This window comes from Lontra canadensis, unplaced genomic scaffold (assembly GCF_010015895.1).
Source record: "Lontra canadensis isolate GAN:19392208 unplaced genomic scaffold, GSC_riverotter_1.0 scaffold124, whole genome shotgun sequence".
Classification (NCBI taxonomy): Eukaryota; Metazoa; Chordata; class Mammalia; order Carnivora; family Mustelidae; genus Lontra; species Lontra canadensis.
In genome coordinates this window covers 3,802,349-3,817,386 of record NW_022631118.1, presented here as the reverse complement: position 1 = coordinate 3,817,386, position 15,038 = coordinate 3,802,349, and the positions used below count along the sequence as shown (strand labels likewise).

At 45.6% G+C, this 15,038-nt stretch overlaps 1 protein-coding gene across 5 annotated transcripts in view; it reads right to left on the bottom strand.

The window, feature by feature from the left end:
• The window catches only part of IFT122 (intraflagellar transport 122), a 70,555-nt gene that overhangs the window by 23,801 nt on the left and 31,716 nt on the right, over positions 1-15,038 (bottom strand). For 3 of the 5 annotated variants that reach the window (XR_004380758.1, XM_032841548.1, XM_032841550.1), the window contains 5 exons: positions 14,588-14,725; positions 13,070-13,234; positions 10,781-10,978; positions 6,108-6,248; positions 2,622-2,675 (listed from right to left, as the gene is read on the bottom strand). Coding sequence is in view for 4 of the 5 variants with exons in the window: in XM_032841548.1 (XP_032697439.1) it covers positions 2,622-2,675; positions 6,108-6,248; positions 10,781-10,978; positions 13,070-13,234; positions 14,588-14,725 (696 nt within the window). In the remaining variant the exon portion in view is untranslated. The remainder of the gene's footprint in view (positions 1-2,621; positions 2,676-6,107; positions 6,249-10,780; positions 10,979-13,069; positions 13,235-14,587; positions 14,726-15,038) is intronic. The other 2 variants (XM_032841549.1, XM_032841551.1) reach the window with 1 other exon arrangement.

Sequence of the window (15,038 nt, the reverse complement as noted above, 5' to 3'; positions counted from 1 at the left end):
GTAAACACTCAGTAGCACCCAATCTCTCATCCCCAGCAGTTTCCTTTTGCTTGTTTTCTAGCAAGTGTATCACAGTGGAGGAAGATGAGACATTGAGTCAAACTCCCAGACAAGCTGGTGACGTTTTAACAGCTGGAGGCAACATGCTTTCCCACTGACAGAAATAATTTTTTAAAAACCCAAAAAATCCCAAAAAAAGCAATAACACACACCCCCCCCCCATAGTTTGGACTAATCAGTCAAAAACACCTAACTCCTAATTACAAGGAGTGAATCAAAATCTTGCAGTGAAATTTAAAAAAACAGGTTTCACTAGGCATGGAATTTAGGCGTAGGCCACAGAATACCACCATGATCAGTAGAAATGATTTACATATATTCAATATGTATGTAGCCATATGGGCAGATTCTCTTCCTCCTGCTATCAGTATAGTTATATCTCCCCTACTCCCAAGGAGCCTAGCAAGGAACCTTGGTTCTCTGGAATAATGCCAAATGCCCAGAAGCTACTAAGGCCTCAGCGCAGCCAAAATGGATCATCACTTGAAAGCAGTTTGCTCTTTTTCAAAAGACAATTCTTACAAGTTTAACCAACTACCTAGCTCAGAGCACACCAGAAGAACTAGTAAGACAGGACCTCAGTTAAGACACGATATATGGTGAGCAGTGGTCTTCACAGAGGTCAGTTACTTTTACATAGAGAACATGTTCCATGGCTTCAGGTTAAGGCCCCTAAAACCAGACCAGTGAATTCCCAAATGCCAGCCCAAGAGTAAGCAGTACTGGGCATGACTAGTAGACGGCTCTTCACACATGCATTTAAATAAGCAACTGAAGTTACAGATGCTCCCTATGACAGTACTGGGGGAGAGGGCAGGTGGGGAGGGTGTGCATCAGAAGCAACTTCTTAGATAGCAATATGGAATCGAGTAAAGATAGCTTGAGCTTGGGAATTAGACAGAAGTGGCTTTGAGTTCCAACCAAGCTTTTGCCTATGGACCCTTGGGGACGTGACATAGCCTTTCTAAGCCTTAATTTCATTATTTATCAAATAGGAATAAGACAGTATTTGTGCTTCATTAAGTCAGTGTGAGGATTTAAAATACAGCTGACCCTTGAGCAACATGAGTTTTCGGGGCACTGACACCCACACAGTTGAAAATCGAGGCATAACTTTGGGCTCCCCAAAATTTAACTACTAATAGCCTGTTGTTGAATAGAAGCCTTACTGATAACATAACCAGTTGATTAACACAGATTTTGTGTTGCATGTATTATATACCACATTCTTACAATAAAGTAAGCTAGAGAAAAGAAGATATGTATTTTTTAAAAGATTTTATTTTAAAGTAATCTCTACTCCCAATGTGGGGCTCAAGCTTACAACCCCAACATCAAGAGTCACCTGCTCTACTGACTGAGCCAGCCAGGTGCCCCAAGAAAATATTATTAAGAAAATCAAATAGGATGCCTGGGTGGCTCAGTCAGTTAAGCATCTGCCTTCGGCTCGGGTCATGATACCAGGGTCCTGGGATGGAGCCCCATATCCGGCTCCCTGCTCTACGGCCAGGAGCGGGGGCGGTTGCTTCTCCCTCTCCCTCTGCCCACTGCTCTCCCTCCTTGTGTGCTCTCTCTCTGTGTGTCAAATAAATAAATAAAATCTTTAAAAAGAAAAGAAAATCATATAGAAGAGAAAATACATTTACAGTACTGCTATATTTATCAAAAACAATCCGCAAATAGGTGGACCTATGCAGTTCAAACCCATGTTGTTCCAGGGTTAACTGCAGTGTACGCACTGATCATGCATGGGGCAGAGAGCAGGCACTCAACAAGTGGCGACTATTCCTCAGCTGAGCAGTCTGTGAGCTCCTGCAGGCCTCTCTTCCACTCATCTCTGCCCATAAGACTCAGTACAAGGCTTGGCCCATGACAGGTGTTTATTATTCTGAACTGAATTACAGGGACAAGACATTTGCTGATTTCCTCCCTGATTCCATATGGGAATTCAAATGTATCTCACATTCTCTTAGCCTCACAATAAATCTGTTCAGGAGAAAAAAATATGTACGCTTTTTTACAGACAGTCACAGGAATTAAGAGTATTGTCTACAGTTACCCAGCAAATGGTGCTCACAGAACCAGCCTCTTTAGCCCACTCCAGTCCACATGCGCCCTCCCCAGGTCCCACTGCCGTGGGCGGGGAGCAGATCATGTGCATTTGGGAAATGCTTCCTACACTGGCATATTGTTAGAGCCCTAGAGGATGGTAACCACCTAAAAACCACTGCAGGTATGAAAACCAGTTGTTGATTTAGTCCTCTCAGCAACCCTGGGAAATCGACCCATTTCAGATAGAAAACAAAATTCGGAGAGATTAGGGACCCGACTGCCTCCCCCGCCCCACTACCAAGTGACAAACTGCACTCCTTGTTTCCATGTGCTATCTCCCTGACACACAGCATTTTGTATCCCCAGAGCAAGGCTGTGGCCCAAATGCCCAGACTCCAGCGGGCTCTAGTTATGTGCCTTCAAGGCTCTCATCTGCTAGAAGAGCTCCCTATAAGCCACTGATAGTGAGTCTGCGCTTTCTTGAGAAGGAACAACATTTTGTCTTTTACCTCAATGCTGTTGATGAGCTCTAAATATCGGAGGTCTTGTACTCTGGTGAAGGCCTACAGGGGAAGAAATAAAAGTATGAAGTCAGCTGCTTTCTGGGCTTCACAAGTGGGTGATTGGCTGGGTGTGGGAAGTCAAGCTTTAGAAAGTGAGCCAGTAAAGAGGGAAAAGAAGCAAGCATTGATTAATCGCCATGTGTTCAGGAGGGTTATACCACCCAGTGAGGCACGGCTTTATCCCTGGGATTAGTCCACACAAAGAATAGCAAAGAAGTCCTGGTTGCATCAATCACTTTGGGATTAGGTAAAACAAAACTATGATACTGCAGTCTGTGATGTAGCCTGCTTGGAGCACTCTCTATGCAAAAGAGAAGAACAGGGCAGTCTGATGCTCTGAGGCAGTGTCATCAGAGTGGGAGTGGGGAAGATGTACTGACTGAGCAGAGACTGCTATACATCTTGGTGACTGGGACGGAAAGCAGGAGACAGCTATGCTTACCAACAGTGCATAAATACAAGGCACCGAGAGCCCACGGTACCAGCACAGAGGAAGAGGAGGAGGGGAAAGTTGAGAAGGAATAAAGATGGTTTCTGGAAGGGAAGGGGAGGTTAGGGAATAAATCACTCCACGTCCCTGGAAGGCAAACTCTTACGTAAATCTTAAAAGTGTGGCTCTTGCCTTGGACTCACAGTAAAGCTAAAGACTTTAACCCATGGGCTGCTAGAAGTTTCTAGGCAGCCTTTCTCAGGAAGATTGGTGTTAGTTAAATCTCCTTTGGTGCTTTCTAACTCTGCAAGGGGTTTAGAGGAATAAAACCCACAATGTCAGGCTGATCTTCACGTGGTTTTGCTGTCAATGTTTCTACCCAGGCGTGCTGCTTTACAATATCCTATTTTAAATGGGCTGACACACACCTAGAGGAAGCAGCAGGTCTAGGAGTCCCTGAATATGAAATGTTGAAGAACCACCCTGGCCACTTGCAGCCTCTACTTCGCTGCATGACATCCTCCATCCCCAAAAGACTTGAGGAAATGAGCAGGTCATCTGGCCTCCGGCTACCTCACAGATGACCCAATTCACAGATGAACCCAATGGTTCATGCTGCAGAGCAGCCATCCTGTCAGGGACTGGGGATCCAGAGGTGAATATGACCTATCCCCCGCCCCATTCAGGGGTCCATTTTCTCAAAGGGGAGGCAGATAGATTAAACAGATCACTGAATCTCCATGAGCTAAGAGTATGAACTAGATACCCCAAGAACACCAATTCACTCTCTGAGCACAGGTAGTGGCAGAGGCCAGATTAAGAAAAGCATCACAGAGTAGGAACGGGCAAATGGGTATTCCTGAAGAGGGATTTTGAAAGGGTAAGGTAGGCATCACATGAGCAAAGGAAGGCCAAGAGTACTTGTGTTCCCTGATGGAGGTCTTATAAGCTATTTTCTAGATCTGGGCTTCCTTAAAGCAAAAGGAAAGGGGAAACCTGGAATATCTGGCAAAGGGGCAAAGAGGAAAGGAGCATTCCAGGTGTCATTCCTAGCTCTGAGATTTTCCAACTAAGGGCCCCTGAACCTATTTCTTCCCTGTCTCTAGGCTCCCAATGTCTGCCTTATGGAAAGGGGCAAACCAGCTATGCCTTCTCCAAGTTCTTTCTAGTTCTGCTCTGCTAGGATTCTAGGATTTGACACTTTGAGAAATCTGTTTCTGAGTTTCTTCGACCCTCACACATTCTGCAGAGATTCTGCAGAGTCAGGGGTGCCCTGGTCAGTGTGGTCAGAGTCACGAGGCCCATGAATAACCTCAGCAGAGGGAAGTGTGGGAACAGGGAAGCATCTGCAGTTCTGCTCACCGTGGCCATCCTGGGCGCTAAGCAGCGCTCCCCTGCCATCTAGTGGGAACACCAGTTTATTGTTGGAACCACTCTACCTCCCGTGTGCCTGAGTGACTTGGCAAAGCAGAAAAAGAAAGGCTGGGGATTTTGAATTTGGATAAAATAATCAAGCTCTAGTCTATGGTCAAAATCTTGTGGCTTTAATACAATAATTTCTATCCTCAGGGAGTGTTTGGGGAATACATGCTGCGAATTAGTGTTAAACAAATGAAGGGATATTCCAGTTTTGTTTTGATCCATTCAAACATTTGCTGAGTACTCAACCCCATGCTGGCTGAAATAAGCTCAAATAGGTGTTTAGTTCTTGGGTGTGAGGAGATGACAATCTCTAAGGAAGACTTTAAATTTCATTCCAGGCTGAAAACAAATAAAACATAGTCAAGAAATACTTTGTTATTCTTCATTCCTCCTGACATTTTGGTAGGGGAGGGGGCAGGAGAGGGAAGCTCCCTCCCTCGAATGCTTCCTCCCACCTCTGAATTCTTACAGCCCTCCTCTATGACCAGTTTTCTGATGCGTAGTTGACAAGAATATAATTAAATAACAGCAATTTTACTTGTTTCAGTAACAGCTAGCATTTGTATAACCACTGCTAGTTCTGGAAGCCCTTTTACAATGTGGTAGTTAAGCTTAATGCCCCTGTGTCAGGAAGACAGGGCAGTTAGCATTTTCACCATCCCCACTGCAGATGTGGGAGGATGGAGTCTATAAGAGAAGTGGCTGGCATGGGGTCATCCAGCCCATATACAGAAGAGCTGGTATCTGGCCTTGGTTTCTCTCTCATGCCTAAAGTCTTGACCTAGCATAGGGTGGGCATTACATACCCCTGCAATTCCTTCCCTGCATGCTCAGTAATATAAGCAAAAGAGTCTATGATCAACTGGCTCTGGGAGATAAAGAGAGAAGGGAAAAGTAGAGGAAAGAGAGTTGAAGGCCACTCCTTTCCTCCACCTCAGGTTCTAGATGAAAACCCAACTAAGAGCTGGGCTTTTTCTGATGTGTGGCAAGGGGTCCAATGTTGTCAGCCTTTCTGTAGTTTTAATATACTGGCCAGGAAATGACACCATGATCGAAGCCATGAAGGTATGTGGGAAGAGACACTGCTGTCAGAATCAGAGAGCTCGACCATCTCTTTGATCATACCTAGCAGGGCACAAAGAAAAACAGCACTGTGTAATAAATGGCTAATACCAGTAAGTGCTCATGCCAATAATAAAAGCTACCCTTTATTGCATCCCTATTATATGCCATGCTTTCAGCTAGGTGCTCTACCTAATGACAGCTAATAAGGGTGACAGCTAGATACTATCAGATGTTTCTCCTGTATCAGGTTTTATAGACATTTCCACATTAGACCCTTAGAACTTTGTAAGGATGGGGTCAATCATCACCCTAATTTTATAAATGAGCAACCTTAGAAATGAGTTACTGGCCCAGACTCAGGAGGTAGCTGAGCTGACATCTGAACCCAGGCCAGTCTATCTCCAGAGCTCACTACACTATGTGTCTGCCTCTTCGTACGTCACCTGGAGACGCTTTTGCCTCCTCATGGGACCCTCTAAGGGTCAGATTCCAGCTCAGGCTGACTAGATGCTTACCTTCTTTGCTGTTTCAAACTCTAATCCTTCTAAAGCTTCCATAGCCAACTCACGCCAGTCAGTGTCTGTCACTCCCAAGCAAGCAATCTGGTAGGCTTCTTTGAACATTTTCCTATCCAGGTACTGGTACATCGGAGCAGACTGCAGGATTTCATCAAAAGGAAAGAATTGTTTTCAGAGCAATAGAAAGAACCAGATTCACGCAAAGCCTGACTCCAGATGTGTGTCACTGACTCAATTATAAATGCCCACAGAGAAACACCATAAAGATTAATCAGTGCTCTTCTCATGCCACATACACCACGTGCCTTCCAGTCACAACCCCCTTTCATAACCAAAACATAGCGTTCAGCAGCACAAACGTTCTGTCCTTCACTCTACCACCAACTTTCCCCACCTCCAGGTCTGCTTTACCACAAGATATCACCCGTGTCTAGAATGCCCTTGCTCCTCCTCACCCTCTGGGAAATACCTATTGGGCTCTGAAGGCCCTGTTAAAATGTCACTTCCTCTGGAAAGTCTTCACTGACCCCTCAAGGAAAGGAGTCTGAGTTTTCTCTGCCTTTTATCCAGATCTCAGTTGTGCTCTAATTAAAGCCCCTCTCCCCAAGTATGGGAACAACCTGAGGGTAGTGGTGGGGTTGTACTAACCTCCCCCAGCAGGCCCTCAGTCTAAGTTTGCTGGAGGAAGGAACAACCTTACTGTGAGGAAGGGATTTAAGTATGGCCTCTTAAAAAGGGCTGAGAAACCATCTTACCCAAGAAACCTAAGTGATTTGCTTCAGGTTACCCAGAAAGGCACACCTGTCTGAGTTCCCTGGAGCTGGGAACCTTCCGGCTTCCAGATGGGGCTGCCTCACTGTGATACCTGTGAATGGTTCCTAATAACTTCTCTTCTTAGGTTTACACACTCCTTTTGGATCTGTCCCAACAGGTCTGTGTTGCAGGTTATCAGTCCCTGATTATAGTCTGAGGACTGAGAAGTGGCACAGGGAAGACCTGGGGCTGGAGCCTGGGGTCTGCTGACTCTGGGTTCTGAGCACTTTCCTGGCACTTGGGTATGGGGTATGTGTATGTGCGGATACATGAGAACAAGTCTGATCTGGGTCTGCCATCCTGAATAACCCAAGGCCCTACCCTTGTTTTAGGCCAGTGTGCTGAAGGGAACTGAATCTCTCCCAGACAGTAGAGATCAATCAACCAGTACCTCACGCTAATGGTTCCCAAATGTGAAGCTGGGAGTGCTGTTTTCTCCATTCGGGGCCTTTATCTTTGAACTTTCCTGTCTCATTTTTTAGCTTTTGAGTTGAAGGATTTCTTCTTCTTTCTTAGGCCATTCTGCCCTCTTACAGCAAGATGTGGCTGCTTTGGAGTACTCATCTTTTCTCCTATACCATTCCACCTACCCTTCCTCTACTTAGTGGGATAGCGGGGTATGGACAGGGGAAAAGCTGAGCCAGAACCCAGGCCTAAGCTCAGCCACATCCTAGCTGTGTATTTTTTTGGGGGGGTAAACTGATTAACTTCTGTTTAAATGCCCTGACCAGCTCGTAGGATACCTGAGGCAAACAAGAGACATGCTCCGTACCTCCACTGTATTTTCTCAGTACCAACTCCTTGCATCTCCCCAACTCTCCAGACTTGTTCCTACCCCTAACTTTCCCCTGTCTCAAACAACCTCCCTGCTCCTCTCTGCCTTCCCAGACCTTTCAGGGCTCAGATCAAGTGTCACCATCTCCTGGAAGCTTTCTCAAACTCCCCATGCACAATGAACTTTCCTTTCTGAACTCTTTTAGTGAGCACCCTCAGTTCCAATTTAGTTGTTTTGTAGTGTTTACTGCTTTACGATGGTTAATAACAGTAGGAATTGGGCCAGACAAAACCTGAAAGATAGGTTTATTTAACTGCACAGAAAAGAAGTAAGTCCCCGAAGAGTGAAAGGAGTTGCTCAAGATCACAGCTGGTTCAGGCGGCAGAGTCAGAACTCAAAGACAGTGCTCTTTTCCCTAAACTGCACAACTTCTTGCCATGCTGAATGCCCTGTGAGGCTGGAACGGGGACTTGGACAGGCACATCAGAATCGAGGATACGATGAATGGTTAACATTTGGGCTTGCTTGGGAGGCACAATCTGAGAGTGGGAGTTTTAAAAATATCCTAACTGAACAAATGCCCTCTGAGTTCTACTTTATCTCACTGTTGCATTCCAAGCATGAAGTCACCAACCGCCCGAGAAGCCTGACTAGGGCTTGCCGCCCTACTTGGCAGCTCTGACAAACCAGTTCTTGCACAAGATGATGTAAATTTCGAAAGGAAACCAGAAATCCCCAGAGTGGTTCTGATGCTTTCTCCCTCCTCTCTAGGCCAAAACCACAGGATGGCTGGAGGCAGAGGCAACAGATAAATAGCCTTTGTCTTAGGCTGCCTCTCCTAACCCTTGGCAGTTCTGACCCTGCTGCATCAGCAGGATGGGCTTGGTGAAGCCATGAGGGTGGGGGGGAATGGACGGGGACTCTGGCTTCTGAATTGTAAAGGCTTGTCAGAGGAAGCCCCAGGCCGCCCCTCTGGCTCCTCTTGGCCTGCCAAAGTCAGGGAGCAGCAAACTGCATTTATCTTTGAGGTCAGGATGGCAGTCTTGGGAGAAAAACTTTTAATCAGCATAGCCTGTTTGGCATGATTAAGGAAGACTGGATTTCTGGTGGATGTGGTGCATGGGTTTGGGATGGGGAGCAGATGAGGACTATAAGGAAACAGTCCAGCAGGGGCTGTTTTTGCCCCTCCTCCTGCTGCCACTTCCACCCACCTCTCTCACTTCTTTCTTTCTGTTTCTTTTTCCTCAGGTCTGAATTCCACTAACATTTATTGAATAACTGCTCTGTGTCAGGCACTAATGATTTCTTCACAATGAATAACAAGTACCATCAGCTTAGAGGAAAAAGCGGACCCCAGCCCCAGCCTTTACAAGAAGCCAACTCAGGCTTTCAATGACTGTGAAGGTGAGGAGATCCTGGCTGGGCTGAGGACAGAGGATCTCACTGTCCTCCCAGCCCTTCGAACCTTCTCTGAAGCCCCTCAATAAAATGCCCTCCACCCACATCCAGAAAAATGAAGTTCAAGGGCAATCTAGAAACATGTCTAAAAATCTCTCAAATGTACATAACCTTTTATCCAACAATTTCACTTCAAGGAATTCACACCAAGAAGCTAAGGTGGGCTAGGTACAAAGACTTGGCAAGGAAGATGCTATCTACAACAGCAAAAAAGCAGTAAGTAGCAAAAATGTCCAATGAAAGGTACTGGTTGAGTAAGCTGTGGAACATCTATGTGATAAGATAAAAAGCAGTCATTAAAAACAATGTGGAGGTGGGGACAGCAGGGAGGCGGGTGTGGTTATAATAAAAGGGCAACCCAACATCAGAGATCTCATGGGTTGGTGGCGGTAGTGACAAGAACCTAGGCAGGTGAAACATTTGTTCTGTAGTTTTGCATGCTGTTAGCAATGGGTAAGCTGGGCAAGTTGTACAAAGGATCTCTGTATGATTTCTTACAACTATAGGTCAATCTACAGTCATCTTAGTATTTTTTAAATGCTAGAAGTACATTTACTGAGGTGGAGTCATGCTTCCAGTAGATTGCCGAGAGAAAAAGCCACACCGCTAGTTGACAGCCAATAATTCATACAAAGTGATGGGTCTGCAATATGTAAATGTTAGGTGAAATTGGAAGATGGCAATAAAGGACAGTGATTAAAAATCTCTCTTGTTTGTGGTCCACATTCAGTAAAGGAAGTACAGTAAATCAGATTTCATTTATAGGAGCAATATTTATAGATAAGAATCACAAAATAATTATTTACAGTAGATTCCACTTTTGTTTAAAATGTTCATATAAAATTGTGTACTTGTAATTGTATGTTCTGTATATATTACATATACATACAGAAAAGGCCTGGGTGGGTATGTTCTAAATGTTTAAGACCAATTCCCTCTTGAGGTTGGGATTCTGAGGGCTAAGCCTCTCCTTTGTGCTTGTCTCCACTTTATGGCAGTTCCACAGTGAGAATGATTCACTTGGGGAGCAGATAGGCAGCTGGGACAGCTGGGACTAGGCCAGCCCTGACTTGGGTTGCCAATCTCTGCCCTCCCATCTATGTTTCTGCCCTCCCATTTGTGGCTCCAGGCCCCCATTACTGTTCTGGCCTCCTACTTGAGGTACTTGTGGTTCCTAAGACCTCAGGCCCCTTCCCCATCCCACCCATATCCTCTTTCTCTCACACACACCACCCGCGCTCTTGCACCTGTACATACACCCAGCCGCACTCCCAGCTTTGCTGGCTTACTCCACTCTGCCCCATGCACAGCTCTCAGTGAAACACACTCTGAAGACGGACAACCCTGAATACCCTCCCTGTCCCAACCAGGAAAGGGGGATCAGAAAGAAATGGAGGCTCAGTGAGGTGGAGCTGTTTGGCCAAAAAACATACAGGTTGTACAGGGTGGACACAGGGTTTCAGGTTCTAGTCCAGGGTACCTTCCATGACATCATAGCTGCAATTCACCTCTCTTCCCTCTCCCCTCACCATCCATCCCCCAACCCAATGCATCTGTGAGGGGCCTGGCTTTCCTGGTCTTATCCTGCCACTCACTGCTGAGAGCTGACAAGCGGCCCGGTTACCTGTGGCACCTCCACAGCCGACATGGAGAAGACATGGAGGCAGAAGATCTTGGAGCCATTGTAGCCCACCACAAAGCCCTGTAGCTTCTGCTGGTGCACGGGGAAGGTGCTGGCTTTGATGTTGAGGTAGCCTCCTCCTGAGAAGCAGAGCATGTCCTCACACTGGGTATTCCAGGCCACGCTGTTAGCATTTGGTTCCTGAGGGACAGGGATAGTGAGGACCCTGTGACAACCCCCTGGCTTTTGATACCATTCCTGCACTCAGTCAAGCACTCTTTCTAAAGCCTGAATCACACTAAATCGCTAACAGTGGGAGGGGGGAAGCGAGGAAATGGGAACTAGAAGAAAAGGATAGAAGCACAGAGGCAAAATCCTCTATGCACTTGTTTATGTTAGAAATATTTTTAATAAACATTACTTTCAAAAAAATTATCCCAAATATTAATTAATATTTAGTGAGAAAATGAGGGTATACACAACTATGTATAGAAGATTTAAAGGGATATGTTCCAAAAAATTAACAGTGATTGTTTAGGGGTGGGTGAAATTGTGGATGCTTTTTATTTTTTAGGTTTTTTTTTTGCCTGAAATTTCTTTTGGTCATGAACATCTATTTTTTTTTTTATAATAAGAAAAAAAGTGTTATTTTTATATTAGAAAATAATGCATTATCTCTGCATTTAAAATTCTCACACTGTAGAAATACAGTCACCCTGGGAGGCACCCCCTTCCCCCTACCTTCTTTCAAAGTTTTCTGCTTAGCTCTGGAACCCCAGGGACCAGCAGGTGTTCATACCTTTCTGCCTAGAATCTTTTACAATGTCTGAATCTTTTATAATGAGCCTGGATTGCTTTCATAATGAGAAAAAACAATATAGCTGTTTTCATTTGCAGAGGCAGGAGCAGCAGAGAGAAGAAAAAGATAGCTGGGAATGTTTATGTCTCCTGGCAAAGTCTGAGAATCACCTTCCTGGCCTATGACAGAACCCTCAGTGGGAATGGGGAAGGACACATGCCCTTCCATTCCTATATGGTTCTAGGCTCGGGCACAGATTCACAACTGGGGGCCTGCTAACCTACCTATAGGAGGTGGCTTTGAGGCTGCAAGAAGTTACAGTTAGGGCCCTGTTTTGTACCAGGCACTGAGCTAGGTACTGTGGTACATTATTCTGTCCTATAGCATTCTGTGAGGGGGCATTTACTAGTTCCATTTCAGAAGTGAAGAAAAATTTAGGCTCAGAGAACTGTACTGACTTGCTGGGTATCACACAGTAAGTGGTGAGGGCAGAACTGGAGCCCAGGTCTGTCTAAAGACAAAACCTGTACTCTTGTTTCCCCCTTAAGCCCTCTGCCCTGACAGAGGTGTAAGCAAGCTGTTATTTACTAGAGTTAGCTTAGGCTAGCATTAGCCAGATAGCCCCTTCCAACTGACCAAGGCAGCTCCCTACACTCCAGCATCCCTCTGCCCTGCTAATTCTGCTCCCAAGGACAAAGAGGAGCCCTGAGAAGGGTATCTTGATCTACCCATTAAAACTGGGAGACCTGTTGTGGTTGAGGAAGCCAGACAGGGAAAGTTTCAACTTCAGTGGGGGAGCTTGCTTCAGCCAAATGGGCCCTGACCTCTTACAAAAATCCTAAAGAGGCAAAGAATGGCACTGAGTATGGCAGAAAGCCAGCCAGGAGCTGGGCATAAAGCCTTTGGGCTCTCTTCTCCAGTGACACACTTCTACCAGACATAGGACCAAACAGTGTGTAAACAATGCTTATCTCCTAAAACAGTTCACATTCTATTGGCTCTGAGAGCATCCTTGTGAAACAACTAGAAGAGTGGGCTTCCCCTCATCCTTTCCCTTCTTTCAGATGACAAAACTGGTTCTATTTCTTTACTGTGTCTTAGGTCACTTACAGATACAGGCAGACCTCCAACTGGCAAGAAGTACTTTTGCAAAAGAATCATCCTCACGTTAACCAATGCACTGACAGCCTATCAAGTGCCCCACTTAGATTTCTTTCTGTTCACAGGAAGAAAGGTGTTACTTGCCCATCTTACCTATGAGGAAAGCGAAGTTCAAAAAGGCTTACCCAGCTCCTGCAGCTCATGTGTGGGAGGAGTGGGCTGTGCCCTGGGACCTCTTGGGCTCTGTGCCCCTGTTCAAAGCCTACACTCCTACACATCACTGCTCTTCCCAGAGACCTGCCTGGAAACCAGAGGGTGAGTGCCTCCTGCAGGGACTGGGAAATAGAAGAGGCATCAAAGGACTACGTCCTAGAAACTCTCTGGGATTTCACCTGAAAAAGCAGCTCCTTGGTGTGGATGTCATACACCAGGCATGTGTCATTTTCATCCACCACAGCTAGCTTGTTACGGGAAGCACTCATGTCCAAGCAGCGCACGGCTGTGGCTTGCTTTAGCAGGACAATGGCAAAGAGATTGTCCACAAAGATCTTCAGGATCTGGTGAAATTTCAGAGAAAAAAAAAAGTGTGAGTCACCATGGCAACAAGACCCTAGAACTACACCAGGCTGTTGGAATCCCATGTGTTCTATAAGAACAACTCCCTCTAACTTCAACAGAGGCTCCATGCAGAGAAAAGGACTTATTGAAAGAACGGGAGCAGGGGCTTATCCTTAGGAGACCAGAAATGTGGTTCATCAGAGGTTGCCAAAGTAATGATCGGCCCAAGATGTGACAAATTCACTTGAATGTCTACTTGACTGGGGATTTGTTAACAACATTACCCAAGCTGTGGGATTAGGAGACACCATCTAGTGAGATATGAGTCACAAACTAACATAGGAAGAGGCTACTTTAAACACTGGTAAGACATCCATAGCAAAATATTGATGATGATGAGAAGGATGATGACAGCTATCAGTTATTGACTATTTCTGACAGCCCTCTGAAACATAAGATATTATCCTCATTTGTAAAACCTGAGCCTCAGAAAGGCAAAGTGACCTGCCCAGGGTCACACAGCTAGTGAGTAGCTAAGCACTAACATGACTGCAGGTCGACCTGTCCCCAAAGTCCATGTTCTCAAGCCTCACACTGGAAGTGACAGCGGACAATGAGAAAGATACAGACTTTCCATCCCTTTGGTATTGCTATCCTGCAGCCCCCACTAATTTCATACTCCATGACTTCTGTCCCCAGGAAAGGCCTGATAAGCTTTAGCCATAAGCCATCTGCTAGACAGCTTGGCTCTCAGGCTAATGCAGTTATATTTTCACTTTCATATTTCCATGTAGCCCACTTAGAACTTTTTTTATTTTGAGCAAAGAACACACACACAAATCTGTTTAACTTTGTATAACCTAGATTTTACATCTATATGAGCAAAGGGCCCATTTTTCTTAAAACACCTAGTAATAGCCTGAGGACCAGTACCTTCTAAAACACAAGCTAGAACACATTGCCTTAATCCATTCATTGCCCTAATAGGGATGTAACCTAAGAATAAGCTCTGCCTCCCTCCCTAGCAAGCCACTGAAACTGTATCTCTAAAAAACATCCCATCTTCTGGGTGCCCTTAAACTCACTGATCCACACTATAGGCAGCCCAAAAGCCACAGTGCCAACCCTGCCAGAATGCAGCATGCTCTAAGTCTAAAGGCCACTGCATCTTCGGCTTGAAGCTGTCCTCAAAAAATAAAATTCTGGGCTGCCCTCCAATGTGCCTACAGTGAATGTGGGGGGGGGGAGCTCTTCTCCTGTCCCCAGGAAACCACCTTGGGGTCATAATGAGTCTGGTCCCTATATCTGTATACATATAATCAGCCTAATGGGAGACATATGTGAGCACTCACCTGTCCATTCTTCAGGCCTACTAACAGACCTTCCCTTCCTGGAGGGCCACCAATCACCTTGATGTAGCGAATGAGAGACTCCATCTGCCACTCCCGCTCCTTCACTCCACTGAAGGATAAGCACTGTAGCCGTTTCTCCTAGAAAGCAAACCTAGCTCTGCATGGATATTCAACAGGGTAAGTGTTCCCAGAGCTGCCAAGGAGGTCTTCCTGCATGTGAGGGATGAAAAATACCTACACATTCATTGTCTATTGAACCCCATCTAGTCCCCATGATTGGCATTGTTCATTAATCCTTCACATAAGTCCTCACCACAGAGCACAGCTCAGCTTCACATCTTCTGTGCAGACTTCTGGGAAGCCACAGAGGCAGCATCCAAAAGCACACTTTTTTGTCACATCTGTAACTTGTGATACCTCTAAATTGCTTGAGTTCTAGACTTTCAAGGAG